At 42.3% G+C, this 16828-nt stretch overlaps 1 protein-coding gene across 1 annotated transcript; it reads right to left on the bottom strand.

The window, feature by feature from the left end:
• Positions 1–3873: 3873 nt before the first annotated feature.
• On the bottom strand, positions 3874–12892 carry LOC110206066 (tissue alpha-L-fucosidase-like). Its single transcript, XM_020983086.2, has 8 exons — positions 12453–12892; positions 10589–10723; positions 8552–8689; positions 7642–7747; positions 6317–6517; positions 5175–5365; positions 4869–4968; positions 3874–4118 (listed from the first exon to the last, which is right to left on the bottom strand). The coding sequence occupies exons 1-8, from the start codon at positions 12794–12796 to the stop codon at positions 3978–3980; spliced, it is 1356 nt and encodes a 451-aa protein (XP_020838745.1). The 5' UTR covers positions 12797–12892; the 3' UTR covers positions 3874–3977.
• Between the last annotated feature and the right edge of the window lie 3936 nt (positions 12893–16828).

The following is a 16828-nucleotide window of genomic DNA, read 5'->3' as shown; positions in this document are numbered from 1 at the left end:
TTTGCTAATCAATCTCTCTATTTCTCACCCAGTACCAAATTGTTTAGCTTACAACTTTATAGTGTGGTTTGAGATCTGGTACTATTCAGGCTCCTTCCTTCTCACTTTTTCATTGATTCCCTTGATATTCTTGACCTTTTGCTCATCTGGATGAATTTTGGGGCTAATTTTTTCTAGCTTTATAACATGATTCTTTCATAGTTTCATATAGCTCTAAATAAAATTAATTAATTTAGGTAGTATTGTCATTTTCCTTTGCACTTTCTTGAAATATGATGTCAAGCCTTTTTTTTTTTTTGGTTCATGGATTTCAGGTAGTCCAAAGATTCTCTCCTTAATCTGTTTTCCAGGTCAGTTTTTCCTATTAAAAATTTCACATCTTTTCCCCCAAATTTTGACTTTGTTTCATTATTTCTTTATGTCTCAGGGAGTCGTTAGCTTCCATTTGTCCAATTTTAGTATTGGAGAAGCTATTTCCTTCAGCAAGGTTTTGTATTTGTTTTACCATCTGACCAATTCTAATTTTAAAGGAATTGTTATGTTTATGATTATCATTAGGTAGGGAGAAGTCAGTGCACGGCCCTTCTGGTAGGATCTCTGCAAGTTGCTGATGCAGGTTCGGGTCAGGATTTTGTTCCATTGTGTATAGTTGAGTTTCCACAGACTTTTAGCCCAGTGGGAGGTCCTGCATATTCAGAGCAACTGAATTGCTGGATTCCTTTTGAGCCTGATTTCCTCACCTGGTTATTACACTGCAGATTTATGTGAGGGGCTAAAGGCTAGAACTGAGTCCCTGATTTGCTTTTGGGCTCCAAGCCACACAGCTAAGTTTCTAGAACTTGTTCCTTGTTCAATACAGCCAGGACTCCATTTCCCTGAAACCACTCTTCTCCCTGCAACTATGACCTGGAACTGGGTAATGGGTGTCCCAACTACCAGATGGCACCTTTTCTTGCTCTACTTCAAGGGTACCCTGGGTTCTCTTTCTGCTCCTGTGTTTCCTTCCCAGGGCTCTGACTCAGCTCCCTTTCCATCCCTGGGGACTAGAATGCCTTCCATTCCTAGTGCCACTGTGGCCCTGTTCTCCTGGCCAGCCCCTGCCTGTGTCAGCAGAGCCTTCTCTCTTATGTACTCCCCTTCAAATGTTCATTCCCACTTCTGACACCAGTCATATTGGCTGGGCTCAAGGTTTCACAAGGAAAGGACACATACACTCAGTTAAAAATGAAAATAACTTCACTTAAAGTGATTGTGATTAGGAGAAACAATTTCTAGGCCAATCAAAGGAAGCCAACAGTTATTCAGGCATTATGTAATAGCTAAATTAATGGGGTAAAATGGTCATCACCCAGAGGCATTGAGGTGGCAGAGTAGATAGAGCGCTGGGCCTGGAGTAAGAAAAACCTGGTTTTTTTTCCCTTCCCGTTCCCCAGAGGTTGGCACAATGCTTGACAAATAGTGGGTTGTTAATAAATGCTCTTTTTTTAGGCAATAGGGTTAAGTGACTTGCTCAGGGTCACACAGCTAGTAAGTATCAAGTGACTGAGGCCGGATTTGAACTCAGGTCCTCCTGACTCCAGGGACGGTGCTCTGTCCACCCGTGCCACCCAGTTACCCCATCTAGCTGCCCCATAAATGCTTTTTAATTTGATTAGTTGATGAAGATCAGTTGCTACAGTTAGGAGACCTGAGTTGTGGTGTCTTTAGCTGCTACGTGTGTGAGCGTGGCTAAGTTATTGATCCTCAGAGAAATAGCAGAGTTGGAGGAGATAATCTCTCAATTCCCTTCTACCTCTGTTTTAGAGACACTATGTTGCCCTGTGGGATACATTTGTGTAAAATTAACTATTACAATTTGTAAAGCATGTGTAGGCTCAAAGAATTTCCAGGCTGGGAGGGACCTTTGAGTTTATCTAATCCAGGGGTGGGAAACTTGAGGCCTTGAGGCCACATGTGGCTTTCTAGGTCCTTGGGTGCGGCCTTTTGACTGAGTCCAAGTTCTACAGAACAAATCTTTTTATTAAGGAGATTCGTTCTGTGACGTTTGGATTCAGTCAAAGGGCCACACTTGAGGACCTAGAGGGCTACATGTGACCTTGAGGCTGCAGGTTCCCTATCCCTGATGTAACTATTTTTCAGAGAAGATTGAGGCCTAGAGAGGGGGAGGAATTTCAGGGCTGCATGTTATTTGGACCTCATCCCATCTTCTGTCAGATAGGCAGGGCAGGGCAGCATTCCAGACCTGTTTGGAGTCCCAGATGTGAACCTTCCTAGTTGTGTGACCTTGGAGAAGTCACTTGGAACACAGGACTCTAAGCAACAAGTGGATGAGCTCTTGTTCTGTTGAGGTCCCTTCCAACTCTGCAAAGCTCTAACTTCTTCACTGAGCCTCAGTTTCCTCACCTTCAAAATGGGGACATTTGTACAAATGTTCACTTATTGTTGGGGAGAGATTGTTTTGCATACTCCAAATGAATTTACAGGCACGTAAATAATCACTACCACTGTTTCATAGACCAGTACCTGAGAGGCTCAAGGGCCTTGTGGGATGTGTCAGCATCAGAGGCAGACTTAGTACCCTTTTTGTCCGGGACTCGTTCTACTACACAGTCACTTAGGAGTAACAACTGATAGAGGCATTCCAACCATGGAGGTGGAAAGTGAGGCTCAGAGTGAAAAACTGACTTGACCAAGGTTCCCACATGAGTTGGTGGCAGAGGCAGCATTAGAACCTTAGCACTTCTGCCTCCTAAAAGGTCACTCTTTCACTGTCCAACATCAGGATTCTGACTTTACTATTCAATTTGGGGGACACCCTAAAGATCTCTTGTACCAAGTGATTTCTGAGAAGGCAGGCAAGGGCCCACCTGCAGAACAAACAGCACACCATCCTTTTTAAATGCAAAAAGTTTATTTATTTTTTTTACAGGTGTAAAAAAATATGTGTATATTCACATATAAAGAGGCACAAGACAGAAACATGAAATTAGAGCATTTGTTTCTTAATTGCACATTTTAAAGGAGAGTTTAGTAGTAAATGACATAGTGCCATTCATGGCTTTTCAGATTAGAATGCAAATAAAAAAGCAAATTCTTCATGATGTGGATGTCACTCAGGCTCCTTTCCCATTCTCCTCCCTACCCCAAGGCAGCAGGAATCCCTCTAGGTTTCTTCCACGGGGAACTGTCAGGACTAAGAAGCAGGAACTAGAGACCAGTCTGCTTTGGTCTTCTTCATGAACAGATTTGGTTTTTAAACAAGGTTAGGACTGGCTTTATAGAGAGGCTCTATAGAGAGGGACAGTCCCTGGTATCCACAGTGCCACTCTCCGGCACAAAATTGCATACCCCTAAGATGGAACTGTCAACCAACTCTGCTACCGAGCATTGTTTAGAATTACACTCAGGGTTCTCTAATGCAGCCATGGTTGGTGGTTGGCATGAGTCTAAGAAGTGGAAAGGCAGGGATAGCCAGGGAAGCCATCCTCGTCTTGTCCCCCCTAGGGAGGTGCTGCTGAATTCACAAATCTCAGGAGCTGAGGAAGTTTCTTCAACCAGCAGCTGACACCAAACCAACAAACTTGGCATTACCTGGCTAAACCTATTCTACTTCGTTCTGCTTTCTAGTACCTGACCCCTACTTACAGGATGGAGGCACCTGACATAGAAGGGGCACAGGAAAAAAAGGAGGAGACATCCATCTGAATTAATTTCTGAGGTCAACTGCATGGGTAAGGTCAGGGAAACACAGAGATCTCCCTCCTGAAAGGCCTTTCTTTCATGGAGGGAGGTGCAGGCTTATAAACCAGAGGTACCCACTGAGGTCAAACAGGGTGCACTGGCCATTGAATAAGATGGATCAGAAAATTCCTCTTTGGCTTAAGTAAAGTCAATTTATTGCAATGTTCATGTCTTCGAAGCAAAAATCAAAATGTTAGAGTCACAGAATTGGTGTGGTGCCCTCGGGACACAATGCCTTACTCCACTTTGTGTAGTTTCAGGGTCCAGGTTTTCATGTTTGCAATACTTGGAGAGAATTCAGGCAGGGCAATGACAAGACCCTTACCCATTGAGCCTTCTGACCACTTCAACAGCCCTGAGAGTCCCAGCATTGTCACCTAGAAAGAAAAAAATAAAGAACAAGACATGACCATTATATGTAGCCAGCTGAACCAGAGTGGGGAAGATTATTAAGTATTATCTGGTCCATTCTCCTCATCAGATAGGCAAGAGGGTGGGGCCTCAGAGAGGGAAAGCTACATAGGAAATTCCTGGCTGATCCAAGAACCAAAACCATCTGCATGTAAGACTGTGCTACCTAAAGAGACAGTAGCTAGAACTGATACACTAAGTGCCTGATATGCTATCTCATTTGATCCTTAGAACAATCCTTGAGAAGGTGCTACTATCCCCATTTTACAGATAAGGAAACTGAGGCTGGAAGAGGCTTAGTGAGTCACACAGCAAGTAAGAAGAAAAAGAGCAGAAAAACAACATCTAACAATCAACCCAGACAAAAGAATTTGGAACTTTGCAAAGCAGCAGGGTGAGGTGATTTCTCCTATTTGAGAAGAGAAAAATTATGAACAGTGCTTCCAGCTCTAGAACAGACTAGAGGACTTCTGGGATGTGCTGAATGTTCTTCCAACCCAGGAAACTAAAAATCATAATGGGAAACAGACTCAACCTGTGGGCTGCATAATGACACAGAAAACCACAAATGAACATTATCTATGTTGTAATGTCCACTGCTGTGGGCAGCTCCATGAGTGTGATACCTCTGCTTCAGAGGATGTTTTGACGTGGCTAATGTTTCCACAGTGGGAGGGAACTTTCTATAAGAAAGGGCACCATGGAAGGGGGCTTACCTTTGTGCTGTATGTTGGGACAGGGGAGTTCAGCTCTACCACTCCATTCTTTGGCCAAGAGATGAAGAAAGCATACACATCAGACTCCTTTGTGGTGTACCTGTAGAAAACAGCCACCACAGACTTATCCAAATGGAAGCTTCACCTTTAACTGAAATTTTCACAGAGCACTTAACCTATCAGAGTCCATTTCCATAGGTAGGGACTGCTGGTCATGGGGTAAACCATGTCTGGATACAAGAGAGATCCTTACCTTGGATGGGACATGGACCTAGTGATCCTCAAATGCAGAGGGAGGCAACTTACCATATGGTGGTGGTGTTCTTTTCCATTTGCACCCTCCATGGCTTAGAAGCATAGATCCCCTCCCCATTGATGCTCAGCCAGCTCCCCACAGAACGAAGCTTTTCTTCAAAGATGGGGGGAATGATCCCATCTCTTGTTGGCCCAACGTTGATCAGATAATTGCCTCCAAAAGTCACAACTTCAATTAGTTCCTGGAAAGAAGAAAGAAAAGAAACAGTGAAGTACCTCACCTATTAACAGCAGTGCTGGAAACAGCTGAGAAACTCATAAATGTTAAAAACAGTGACCACCACCAAACAGCCTTGGGCACATTTTCTTAGGCCCTTAGAGATCATGGAGGTCAGACTCACATAGCCAAAAAGCCCCTTTGAATTCAGGTCTAGAAGGATTCTTAGAACACAGAACTTTTGAGCTGGAAGGAACCTCAAGCAAACCCACTAAATATTTTTCAACCTTTTACTATATGCCAAGCAATGTCAAAGGCACTGGCAATACAAGAAGGAAAAAGAATAGGGACAGCTAGGCAGAGCACTGGATAGAACAATAGGCCCTAGAGTCAAGAGGACCCAAGTTCAAATCCAGCCTCAGACACTTACTAGCTGTGTGACCCTGGATGAGTCACTTAACCCCAAGTGCTCCCCCCCCAAAAAAAGAAAAAGAATGACAATCCCTACTCAAAAATAGTTTCCATTATAATGGGGAAGATATAACATAATGATATATACACCATAAATCCAAAATGAATGAATACAAAGATATTCAGAGTAGTTTGGAAAGGAAGGCACAGGGGTTGGGAAAGGCTCCATGGAGGAGATGCTATCAGAGCTGGGAAGACTCTTAGAACCCAGGATGTCAGAGTAGGAAGAGTCCTGAGAATCAGAATTCCAGAGCTGGGAAGACTCTTGGAACAAAGAATGTCAGAAAAGGAAGAGACCTTAGAACTCCATATCAGAGCTGGGTAGAAGATTCTTTCAATGCAGAGGGCGAGCTAGTCCAATCTCCTAATGGTACAGATGAGGAAAATATCTAAGGAAGAGATCACATGGCTAGAACCTGAATCCCAGTCTCCTGCTATAGTCTTCCTACTATATGCTCCCTCTCTCCACCCTGGCTCAGGAGGCCAAAGCCAAAGCAGCTCTTACCGAAATGATTTCTACATCAGTCATAACGTCATTGCTCTTCATCGTTTGCCGATACCCCCAGGCGTTTTTATCAAGGGTGGTGCACATTTCCCACTTGCGTTTTGGAAGGGTATCTGGCTTGTACTTATCATGACAGGTAAGGTAACCTCCGTGATTACAGGGATTGTCCTTGCCCCATCGATCATTAACCACGATTTGATCCTAAAAGCAAGGTAGAACTGAGTCACCAGGGATGAAGCTACATGGATTCCTTTGTGTACAGCTATAAAAGGAAGCTGACCAGGTTTTCTTAGGTGACTTTGCAATTCAAGAATGTATTCTGCTAAGCAAAGCAAAACAAGCCCTATTCCTTCCCTGGTCCTCATGATAAGGATGCACAGCCCTTCCCCATCCTAGCTGTCTTCCTCTTGACATTCTAGCTTATCCTTGTCCTTTTTAAGCTGTGGTGCCCAGAACTGAACATGATCCTCCAGGTGAGGTACGAAGAGGGTCAAATAGCAGCACCATCATCTCCTTATTTCTGGAAGCTCAGGCCCTCTTACTGCAGCCCAGGATCCCATTAGCCATTTTTTTTTTGCTCTCATGTCACATTGCTAACTCCTATGAATCCTACAGTCCGCTGAATTCCCCAGGTCCTTTTCAGAACAATTGTCTGTTAATTCCTTTCCTTCCTCACCCCCTTCTTGAGTCTCCATCTTCCACCAAGATGACATTTTGTACCCAAGTGAAGATTTTCTATTCATCCCTATTCATTTCATCATTAGATTCAGCCCAAGTCTCTAGTCTTATCAAGATCTTTTTGTATCTCATTATCCAGTATGTTAGCTATCCTTCCTAGCTTTCTCCTAGAACTCCTAGATCCTTTGCATGGATCATACATACGATCTTGTATTATAGTTGTGTGCTTGTGATTTATTTCCTTTACTAGACTATCTTATCAAAACAGTGTGCATATAGTAGGTATTGCATAAAACACTGGCTGAAATGAAATGAAATTTACATTACTAGGCTTTGGCACATTCAGTGATCCTACCCCCAGACCTGTATTGGGATGTCACTCAAGACTTCATGCTAGGGAATAATTCTTTTCAACAGGACAGCGTGACTGTACAGGAACTTGAATTTCTTACTCTTGACCCAGTCCCACAAAATACCTCCACAGCAGCGCACTGCATCCTGCATTCTTGGAAAGCTTCCTTATCTCTCCAGCAAGAACTCTCTTCTCTCCTGACCACTTACGGAGGAGAAGGAAGGATATGGTTGGTTCCAGGCCTTGGCTTACTCCACCTTCTACAGTCACAACCAGTCCTTCACCAGTCACCTACCTTTACAGGGCTGTCATTGTACAGCCAGGCGAGGAACTCAGTGGAATTCCAGTAAGTGTCAGGGGCTTCCCATTCTCCATCAGACCAGATCAGGTCAGGTTTGTACCTGAAAGACACATGGAAGGGTGACATGCTGGAGGAATCTTTACAATCTAGAGCATCAATGGGGTCTAAGTGACCTAGCAGTGGACCAGAAGTCCCAGAGACCCAGGATCTAGGCCTGCCTCAAGCACTTATGAAGAACCACATAACCTCAGGCAAGGAATTTCATTGTTGAGTCTTACTACCTTCATCTGTAACACTGGAACTAGACTACTCTCCTAGCCTCAAAGGGCTGAAAGCATGGATGTCAAGTATTTTGTAGAGAAGCAGCATGGAGCAGTGGTCAGAGAGCTAGCTTGGAGTCAGGAGGACCTGGGTTCAAGTCCTGCCCCTGAACCGTCTGGGCTGTGTGAACCTGGTAAGCTGCTTTATCTCTGAGCACCCACAGACACTCTAAGAAGGTGCTGTCTGCCTTGGAAAGTAAGCTCTTCAATGGGAGATCCGTACTCCAAGGAAATGACATACTTCAAAAAAATAGTAAGGCTTTGAAGCCATAGACTGCTATTCCCTGAACCCATTCCCAGGGCAGTGTTAACAGGCTTTATCTAGCTAGCCCTTCACTCCATAAATTATTGGTCCCTTGGAGAGATAGGAAGACCTTGACCTTACCCCTTAGTAAGGCTGCAGTCAGAGCTCAGTGGAATGACTTGTTTCCTAAGAGGATATTTCACAAACAACAAAAACTGCCTGCACCTTCCATTTCTCTAGCCTTTTAGGGTTATAAAGCCCTATGAGATGGGAATTATAATATAAATTCACCAACCCAGTCTTAGAGAGGATGAAAACTGAAGGTCAGAAAGGTTCTTACTTGTTCACAAGATCAATCATTTCTGGCAAGACCTTGGCCTTGACAAAATTCTGGGTTGTGAAGTTGTTTTCCTTGTCAAGCAAATAGAAGGGATGAAACCACTCCAAGAGTGAGTGGTACAGTCCATAATGGATATTCCTAAAAAGATGAAACAGGAAACAATTATCTCACAAGGAATTTTTTAAAAATAGCTACCTTTAAAATATAAATAGCAAGACCTAACATTACGTAGTGTGGAACTGACACTGGAACTGATGGGGGAATTAGAATCTGAAACAAATTTCAATTTTTTTTCAGTAGAATTATCTCATATGGAATTTTTTCAAAGGCTACTTTAAAAACACAAATAGAAGTAGGACCTTCACATATGCATTATGTAGTGTGAAGCTGACAAACTGAGGAATTAGAATCCAAAAAAATATTCACTTTCCTTGCAGTGCAGAAATATTTGTTTTAAGGAGTTGCACAGGAGGGATTCATTTCATCAGCAACAAATATATATTTTAGGATTTACTTCAAGAGCTGCCTTGAATTACAAAGGAGAAGTGGCTTAAAGTATACCACTAAAGAAATAGGGGAGTTAAAAACAAGATCAGGTCATCATGTGGTGTGTCTCAGGGATAACAAATGGATAGAGCACCTGCTCTCCTGCTAATTCTTAAAGGTCAAGAAAAAGTCCCCTAGCATGCTGGATGGACACCCTCTGGCAAAGGTCAACTGCAGAGGATGCGTTGAGATCTGCATCATTAGAGGCATGCCATTAGAGAATACTATTGGAAGCAATATTTACCTAGAGGTATAAACACCCTATATTATGGAGATGGATAATAAATTGGGACAGCAAATTGGGACATTTTTTCCCCCAACCTGTGCAAACATCTATTATCTTCTGACTCTGGATTGTAATCCCCCCACTCACATCCCTATCTTTCCTTTCTTCCCAGCTAACCCTTTAGTACTTTCTAGGCTGTAAGAAAATGCTTCCATTCCTTCATTTACAGATGACTTCCAGTAAGACAGATAATATGGGGTCTCTACCCTAGAGAATCTTCTGTAAATAGTTCCTGCCCTCCATTAGTTTAAATAGCTCAGAAATAGCACTTCCCTTTCTGGGGTATTCATAAAGTCAAAACTATTTTGATAAATACTAAGGTATTTTAATTTCTAATACAGTAGCTATTGATTGATATATCCCGTATAAACAAAAACTCTTTGAGGGGGTCCTCAATAATTTTTCAGAGGGTCCTGAGACCAAAAGGTTTGGGGAGCCACTGATATATTATATCTAAATCTAAGTTGGGGGTGGGTGGGTGGTGTGGCTAGTTACTCAAATTCAGAAGCTAACTCCAGGACTTGGATTTACCTGCCCTACCCTCCTCAACTCAAACTCTAATTTTTCTTTAGTTCAGGATCAAGGGGATGTGTGAAGAAGTGCACTGGTTTGAGTGAGTATATTGGGGCAAAACCTAGGGAGGAATAAATGAATGGAGGGGCATGTGATAGGCAATCACCCGATCAGAATCACAAAACCGGAGACTCAGAAGGGACTCTTCGGCACCAATAAGTCCAATCTATCCATGATAGGAATCCTCACTACTATCTAGTCTCTGCTAGATGACCTGAGGAGGGGCCACCCATCCTGTGGAAGGCAGCCCATTCCACCTAACCTTAGCAGTTTTGGCTGCCACATCAAACTCCAGATCTTTTTCAGAACTATTGTTCTGAACCAGGCCTCAAAACACTTCCTGAACAGTAGGACTGGAGAAGCCCCCAGGTCAGGAGATTCTTTTCTCGGCTGACACAGACACTGTGGTCCATTCTGGGCAGCTTCTATTCACCAGCCAAATGCCACTTGTAGCCTGGTCATCTTTGGCTTAAACCTCAAACAAGCAGGGCCTGGACAATATAATGCTCAGTGACAATGAGACCATTCTGCAGATTACTCTTAGTTATTGGGGAAAGCCAAGAGGAGATTGTCAAGTGACTGAATGCCAATAAAGGGGAGTCCAGGGTTAATAAAAAACCAAACACACTTACTTCTCTCGGAGGAAAGGTCCCAGTTCACCCACCAGATCTCGGTGTGGCCCTACATCCATAGAATTCCAGTTCCAAGATGTAGGACTGGGCCAGAGTGTATAGCCCTCATGATGCTTGCTGGTCAGGACCACATACCTGTGGACATCAAAGCCATGTTGTTAATGCATTCTTCCTGCTTAAATTCTTTTGCACTTATTTATCAGTGAAATGTAAGCTCCTTGAGGGCAGGGGGTTGTTGCATTTTTGTCTTTGTATCCCCAGGGCCTGGCACATAGTAGGTGCTTAATAAATGCTTATCAAAGTAAATTAAATGTGAACAATGGGAAAGGTCACCAGTAAAACAGTTATCTAAACAAACAAACAAACAGCTATTTGTTCTCTGGCCTTACAAATTAAAAAACATGATTCTGAGATGTGGACTGTAGGCTTTACCAGATCAGCCAAGGCATCCAGGACACAAAAAGGATTAAGACTAAGAATTCCTTTTCTTAACCTATGTGAGAATAACAGCTGACATAGTATTAAAAGCTTGAAAAGCTTATTTTACATACATTTTCTCATCAGAGCCTCAAAGTAACCCTATGAGGGAAGTGCTATCAGATTTTATCTCATTTATCCAAATCTATGTTCCTATGTAAATCTCATTTCAGATTTACATCCTGGACAAGACACCAAAAGAAGCCAAAAATACATCCAATCAAAACTATTACAAGCTTCTATTCTACTGACTTATAGGTTACAAAAGTGGTCATTTTCCCCAGGTGGTCACTGAAGTCACTCTAGCTGGTAGTGCTAGGCAGCTAACCCACTGTTTTGGGGTCCCCAAGTAATTTTACTCAATTTCAGGAGAAGCTGCCTGAATTGCACGGTACCTCCGTATAACAGCATCTGTACTGCTAAGGAACAGCCCAGCACCTACTAGGAGCTGAATATGTTTGTCAGTTCAAGGCAACAAAACATTTATTAAGTGTCTGCTACATGCCTGTCACTGATATAAGAGCTGGGGATACAAGGAAGAGCAAAACCTAGTCCCTATGGTAAGAAGCTTACAATTTAATCAGGGACACAACAGTTAAACACCTGCATATGATATATGGAGAACTCTAATGGATCTCAGAAACCATGAGGAAACTGATGTCCAGGAAGGAAGTTAAATAATTTGGCCAAGGTGACACAGGTTAAATAGAACTCATTCATTTTATAGATGAGCAAAGTGAAGCTCAAGGAAGTCAAACAATCGCTGACCTGCTATGTGTCAGGTGCTGGTCCAGTGGCTATTGATACACATACAATCAATGAACCAATCCCTACTCCCAAGGAGTTTGCATGCTAACTCACAGCAAGCTCTTTCCCTCTTAGATAGAGTCCTTGACTGGGGAGTCAGAAATGCGCTAAATTCACATCTAGTTACTGTATGTATTGTAAACATTTACTGAGCACCTGCTTTGTTCTAGACACTGTTCCAAGTGCTGGGGATTCAAGGTGGGCAAGTTACTTAAATTCCCTCAGTCTATTTCCTCATTTGTAAAAGGGGGATAAGAATAGGATAAAAGCGGTAAAATTTATAAAGATCTAAGTCTTAGCCACATTATATAAGTACATACAGAAGAAGGCAGAGGTGGAGGCTGGATTTAAGTAAACCCTGACGGGGAGCTCCCTCCCCAAACTCACTCAGCCCTTCCCTGTAACTCTCCGGATGGGAAGAGGTGCGGCTTAATGGAGCAGCCCTGGCAAGCACTGGGTTTGAATTCCGAGATCCTGGACCCAGACCCCTACTTCCCATTCCCCACCCCTTCCCCTAATCTCTCTGGGTCTGTTTCCTCATTAGCATGCTGGGATCAGGCTGGTCCCCGCCCGGTCTCACCTGGCCCCGGACGCCTCGAAGATTTCCGCCCACTTTTTGGGGTCGTAGAACTTAGCCTCAAACTGGGGGCCGAAGTCGGCGTAGGAGAAGCCAGGTGGGTAGTTCTGGCGCATGAAAGCTTCGTAGTCGGCATCTTTTTCGCCCTGCCAGAAATACCAGAACCATTCACCCCAGGCCGGCACCGAGTACACGCCCCAGTGCACAAACACGCCGAATTTGGCCTCGTCGAACCAAGAGGGCAGGGGCCGGGCGTCCAGGCTCTCCCAGTCCGGGGTGTAGTGCGCCAAGGCTGAGGCGGCCAGCAGGAGCAGGGCCAGCGGCCCGAGCCGGACAGCTCCCACCATGGCAGAGTTCTCCTTTCTCCTAGTGCAGGTGAGCCCCAGGCACCTTTTTATGTATGCCCAGGGGAAGCTCGGCTGCTGCTCGCAGGCTCCGCCTCCTCTCACAATGATTGGCCAAAGAGGGAAACCTCGAGAGTCAGCTTTAGGCTCGGTGGACCCGGGAGGGAAGACTGAAGCAAGGCTCTGGGGATAAGGATGATACTGATAATAATTAGCATTCTTGCTAATAGTTAGGCTGCACACCTCAGTCTGAGTTCTGTATCAAATTTTTACTAGGCCAGTGGCCCCTTTAGGCGAGCTATTTAACCGCTCAGTCGGTTTCCTCATTTCTAAAGAGGCTGTCTCATTTTAGATAGCTCCTACCCTTTCGGGGTTTTAGGAGCGATTGTCATCATCTTCTGTGACCCTGGGCAAATCATTTGACCTCTCTGGGACCTCTGTTTTTCCCTCCTCTGTCAAAGAGGGTATTAATAGGTCATTTCTCCCAAGGCGGTTGTTAGAATCACGTGATATTTGTAAAGCACTTTCAGGCATTGGAGATTAAATGGAAGAGGAAGACTCCAAGAGAGACTTCAGCTATAGCTGAAGGTCTTGCAAGAGCAAAAAACAGAGACACTTGAGACGTCTTCATTCATTCGTTCATTCATTTTACTGACTGTTGTCCCTTTTAAGCAGTGAGAAATAAGGGGATACTTTTGGGAGCAATCGAATATTTAGAACATTACTTTTCAGCCTATTGTAACCTAAAGATTGCACAGTAGAAAGTTTGTATGTTAGAACAGGGTTGCAGAAAGCACCATCTATAACTGTTATCACAACGCACTGACTATAAAAATGGGAGGAAGAGAATTGCTTCTGTTTTCATGACATTTTGACACCAGGGAGTGAAATCAAATTATGGGCTACTTCAGTGTTTTGTCTCAAGTGTTTCTTGAGAAAGGAGTAGCTGCTACCCATCTTCTGGCAGAGAAGAGGTGAACTCAAGTGCAGATTGTGGATTTGCACAAATAGCTGGAATCATGTAGCAACCTTTAAAAAACGGAACAATTAAAACTTTAGGTTTTTGATTGGACTTCTGAAAAAAAAATCCCTCTGCATGGACATCATGTAGTCTGGGGGGAAAAAAGATGTTAAGATTTGTTTGTGGCCAGAATTTTTCAGACTGCATGATGCCTGTGCAGAGGGATTTGTTTTTCAGAAGTACAGTCTAATCCTGGAGGATGTCCAGGGAATCTAGAGATAGGTCTAAAAGGTAGAATTTATACAGCTCCTCAAGTTTTGCGATGTACTTTGGTTATATTATCTCATTAGATCTTCACAACCACCCTTCGAGGTAGGTTTTCTTATTATATCCATTTTACAGATGAGAAAAGTGAGGCACAGAGAGTTTAGTGACTTGCTTAGGTGATCCCCATAACAATCCTGAGAGGTAGGTGCTATTATTGTCCCTATTTTACAGGTGAAGAAACTGAGGCAGACAGAAGTAAAGTAAGTGGCTTTGCTCAGGGTCACAAAGTGAGTAAGTGTCAGAGACTGGATTCAAATTCAGGTCTTTCTGACTTTAGAGCCAGTGCTGAATCCACTGTGCCACCCAGCTACCTCAGCTGTGAATTTGAGATCCCCTTTCTTTTTATCCCCAGCATTTAGGATACAAAATATCTAGCACATAGTAGGTGTTTGATAAATGCTATTTGAATGACTGATTGGCTTCTTCTCTTCTTCTGTTAACCAGTCTCAAAATTATCCTTGCCTTCTACCAGTGCTGGGCATAATAAGCTCAAACAAAGGAAAGAATTGGTGCTGGCATTGCTGAAGCACAAACATTTTGGTTAACATCTTGCTTTAAGAGTTCAATAATATTGTGCTGAACTCATTGGGTACCTAATGTTGAGAAGGCAGATCCAACTGAGAGGCAGTTGATTGGTTCAGAGGCTAGGATAGTGAACTTAGGGTCAGGATGACCTGAGTCCAAATCCTGCCACTGATATTAAAAGCTGTGTGATCTGGGCAGATTACTTAACCTCACTCTGCCTCAGTTTCTTCATCTGTTAAATAGGGATAATAATAGTTACTTCACAGGATTGTTGGGAGAATCAAATGAGATGATACATGTGATGGATTTTGAAACCCTTCAAGCTTTATATAAATGCTAGCTATTCTTTTTGTGGTGGCCAAGAATTGGAAATTGATAGGATGCCCATCAATTGGGGAATGGCTGAACAAGTTGTGGTATATGAATGTAATGGAGTACTATTGTGTTATAAAAAATGATGAGCAGGTGGACTTCAGAAAAAACTGGAAAGAATTATATGAACTGATGCTGGGCGAAGTGAGCAGAACCAGGAGAACACTGTACATAGTAACGGCAACATTTTGTGATGACGAATTTTGATAGACTTCTTCTCAGCAATACAATGATCTAAGACAATTACAAAAGACTCATGAGGGAAACTGACATCCATATCCAGAGAAAGAACTATGGAGTCTGAATGCAGATCAAACCATATTATTTTCTCTCTTTTTTTTTCTGTCTCATGGTTTTTCCCTTTTGTTCTGGTTCTTTTTTCATAACATGACTAATGTGGAAATATGTTTAGTATGATTGTATATGTATAGCCTATATCATATTGCATTTGGAACTCAAAACCTTATAAAAGTAAATGTTGAAAACTCTAAATAAATAAAAATAAACACTAGGTATTAAGATATGTATGATGAGTCTTTTTCTTTTGTTACACAAGTTGATTTTATTAAAATGATTAAATGTTATGATGATGAATATGCTCTTGTATCATGTTTGTGTACATTCCTAAAATTTACAGATATGTATTCTTACACACACACATACACATTACTGGCATGTTCTAGTAAATGTTTAACAATTGGCTTATCAGAAAAAATGTGCACAGAACACACTTTTAAGTTTGATTGGCATTATTATTATTTTCTCTATCACTTTCTCAAGTCTAGATAGTTAGAACAATAAAATCAAGCCCTGATTGAAGCATCTGCTGATTTCTGAGGTTTAAATGCTCAGTAAGAAAATTTAACAATTTGTTCTCACTAGGCAGTCTGAGCAGGCTCCAGCACACCCCTGTTACACACACACACACACACACACACACACACACACACTCACACACACAGAATTGGAGTTTTTTTCTATCTTACTGCTAGATTTCAAAACAGTCACAAAGGAAACATTCCAAAGTTCAATATGGCAGTTATGTATTATTATGTTGTAAATGAACTTTTGCTCCTATGGAGCTTGAGGCAAAAAGCCAGGGTGACTGTGCCAGTCTGGAAGAAGAGGATAGTGCTACTCCCAAGCAAAGAGATGGTTCCTTGTGGGAGTGTGACTACCCCCTCCAGTATAAAAAGACTTTACATAAATTCCTGATGAATGTCTTTCTGGAGGGAACAGTGAAAAGTTTACCTAGCAGTGTGAAATGGATTGTGTGGAACTGACAGCTGAATTTACTGTTAGATATCTTTACTTGTGTTGCTTATGTCAACAGCCGGAAATGTATTCTTTAAGAGGGTATTTTATAAGAGTGCATACTGGTGTATAAAATGATTGTAACGATGGATGTACAAGTTGTTACTACTAATCATTATGATTAATATCATGTATTTTTTGTAATGATGTCATTGAATTTTGTAATTTTGTAATTTGTAATAGATTTAGCTTTAATAGTCTTGGGTACTAGTGACCTAAAAATAATTGCTATCTTATTACAGAATCTAAAATTGGAAAAGAAGGTAAATGGTTGTTAATGCTATATCACGGATTTTAAAATTACCAACCTGTTGCTACACTGTCGGTGGAACTGTGAACCTGTCCATTTTGGAACTATGTCTCCAAAAGCTATTAAAATGTGTATATACCCTTTTACTCAGTAATAATGCTACTAGTTCTATACCCCAAAGAGATCAAAGAAAGAGGAAAAGGACCCATATGTGCAAAAAATATTTGTAGCTTCTCTTTTTGTGGTAGCAAAACAAAACCAAATCAACCTACCAACTTAGAAACTA

Source organism: Phascolarctos cinereus, unplaced genomic scaffold (assembly GCF_003287225.1).
Source record: "Phascolarctos cinereus isolate Bilbo 61053 unplaced genomic scaffold, phaCin_HiC Scaffold_726;HRSCAF=1367, whole genome shotgun sequence".
Lineage (NCBI taxonomy): Eukaryota > Metazoa > Chordata > Mammalia > Diprotodontia > Phascolarctidae > Phascolarctos > Phascolarctos cinereus.
This window is presented reverse-complemented; position numbering and strand designations above follow the sequence as displayed.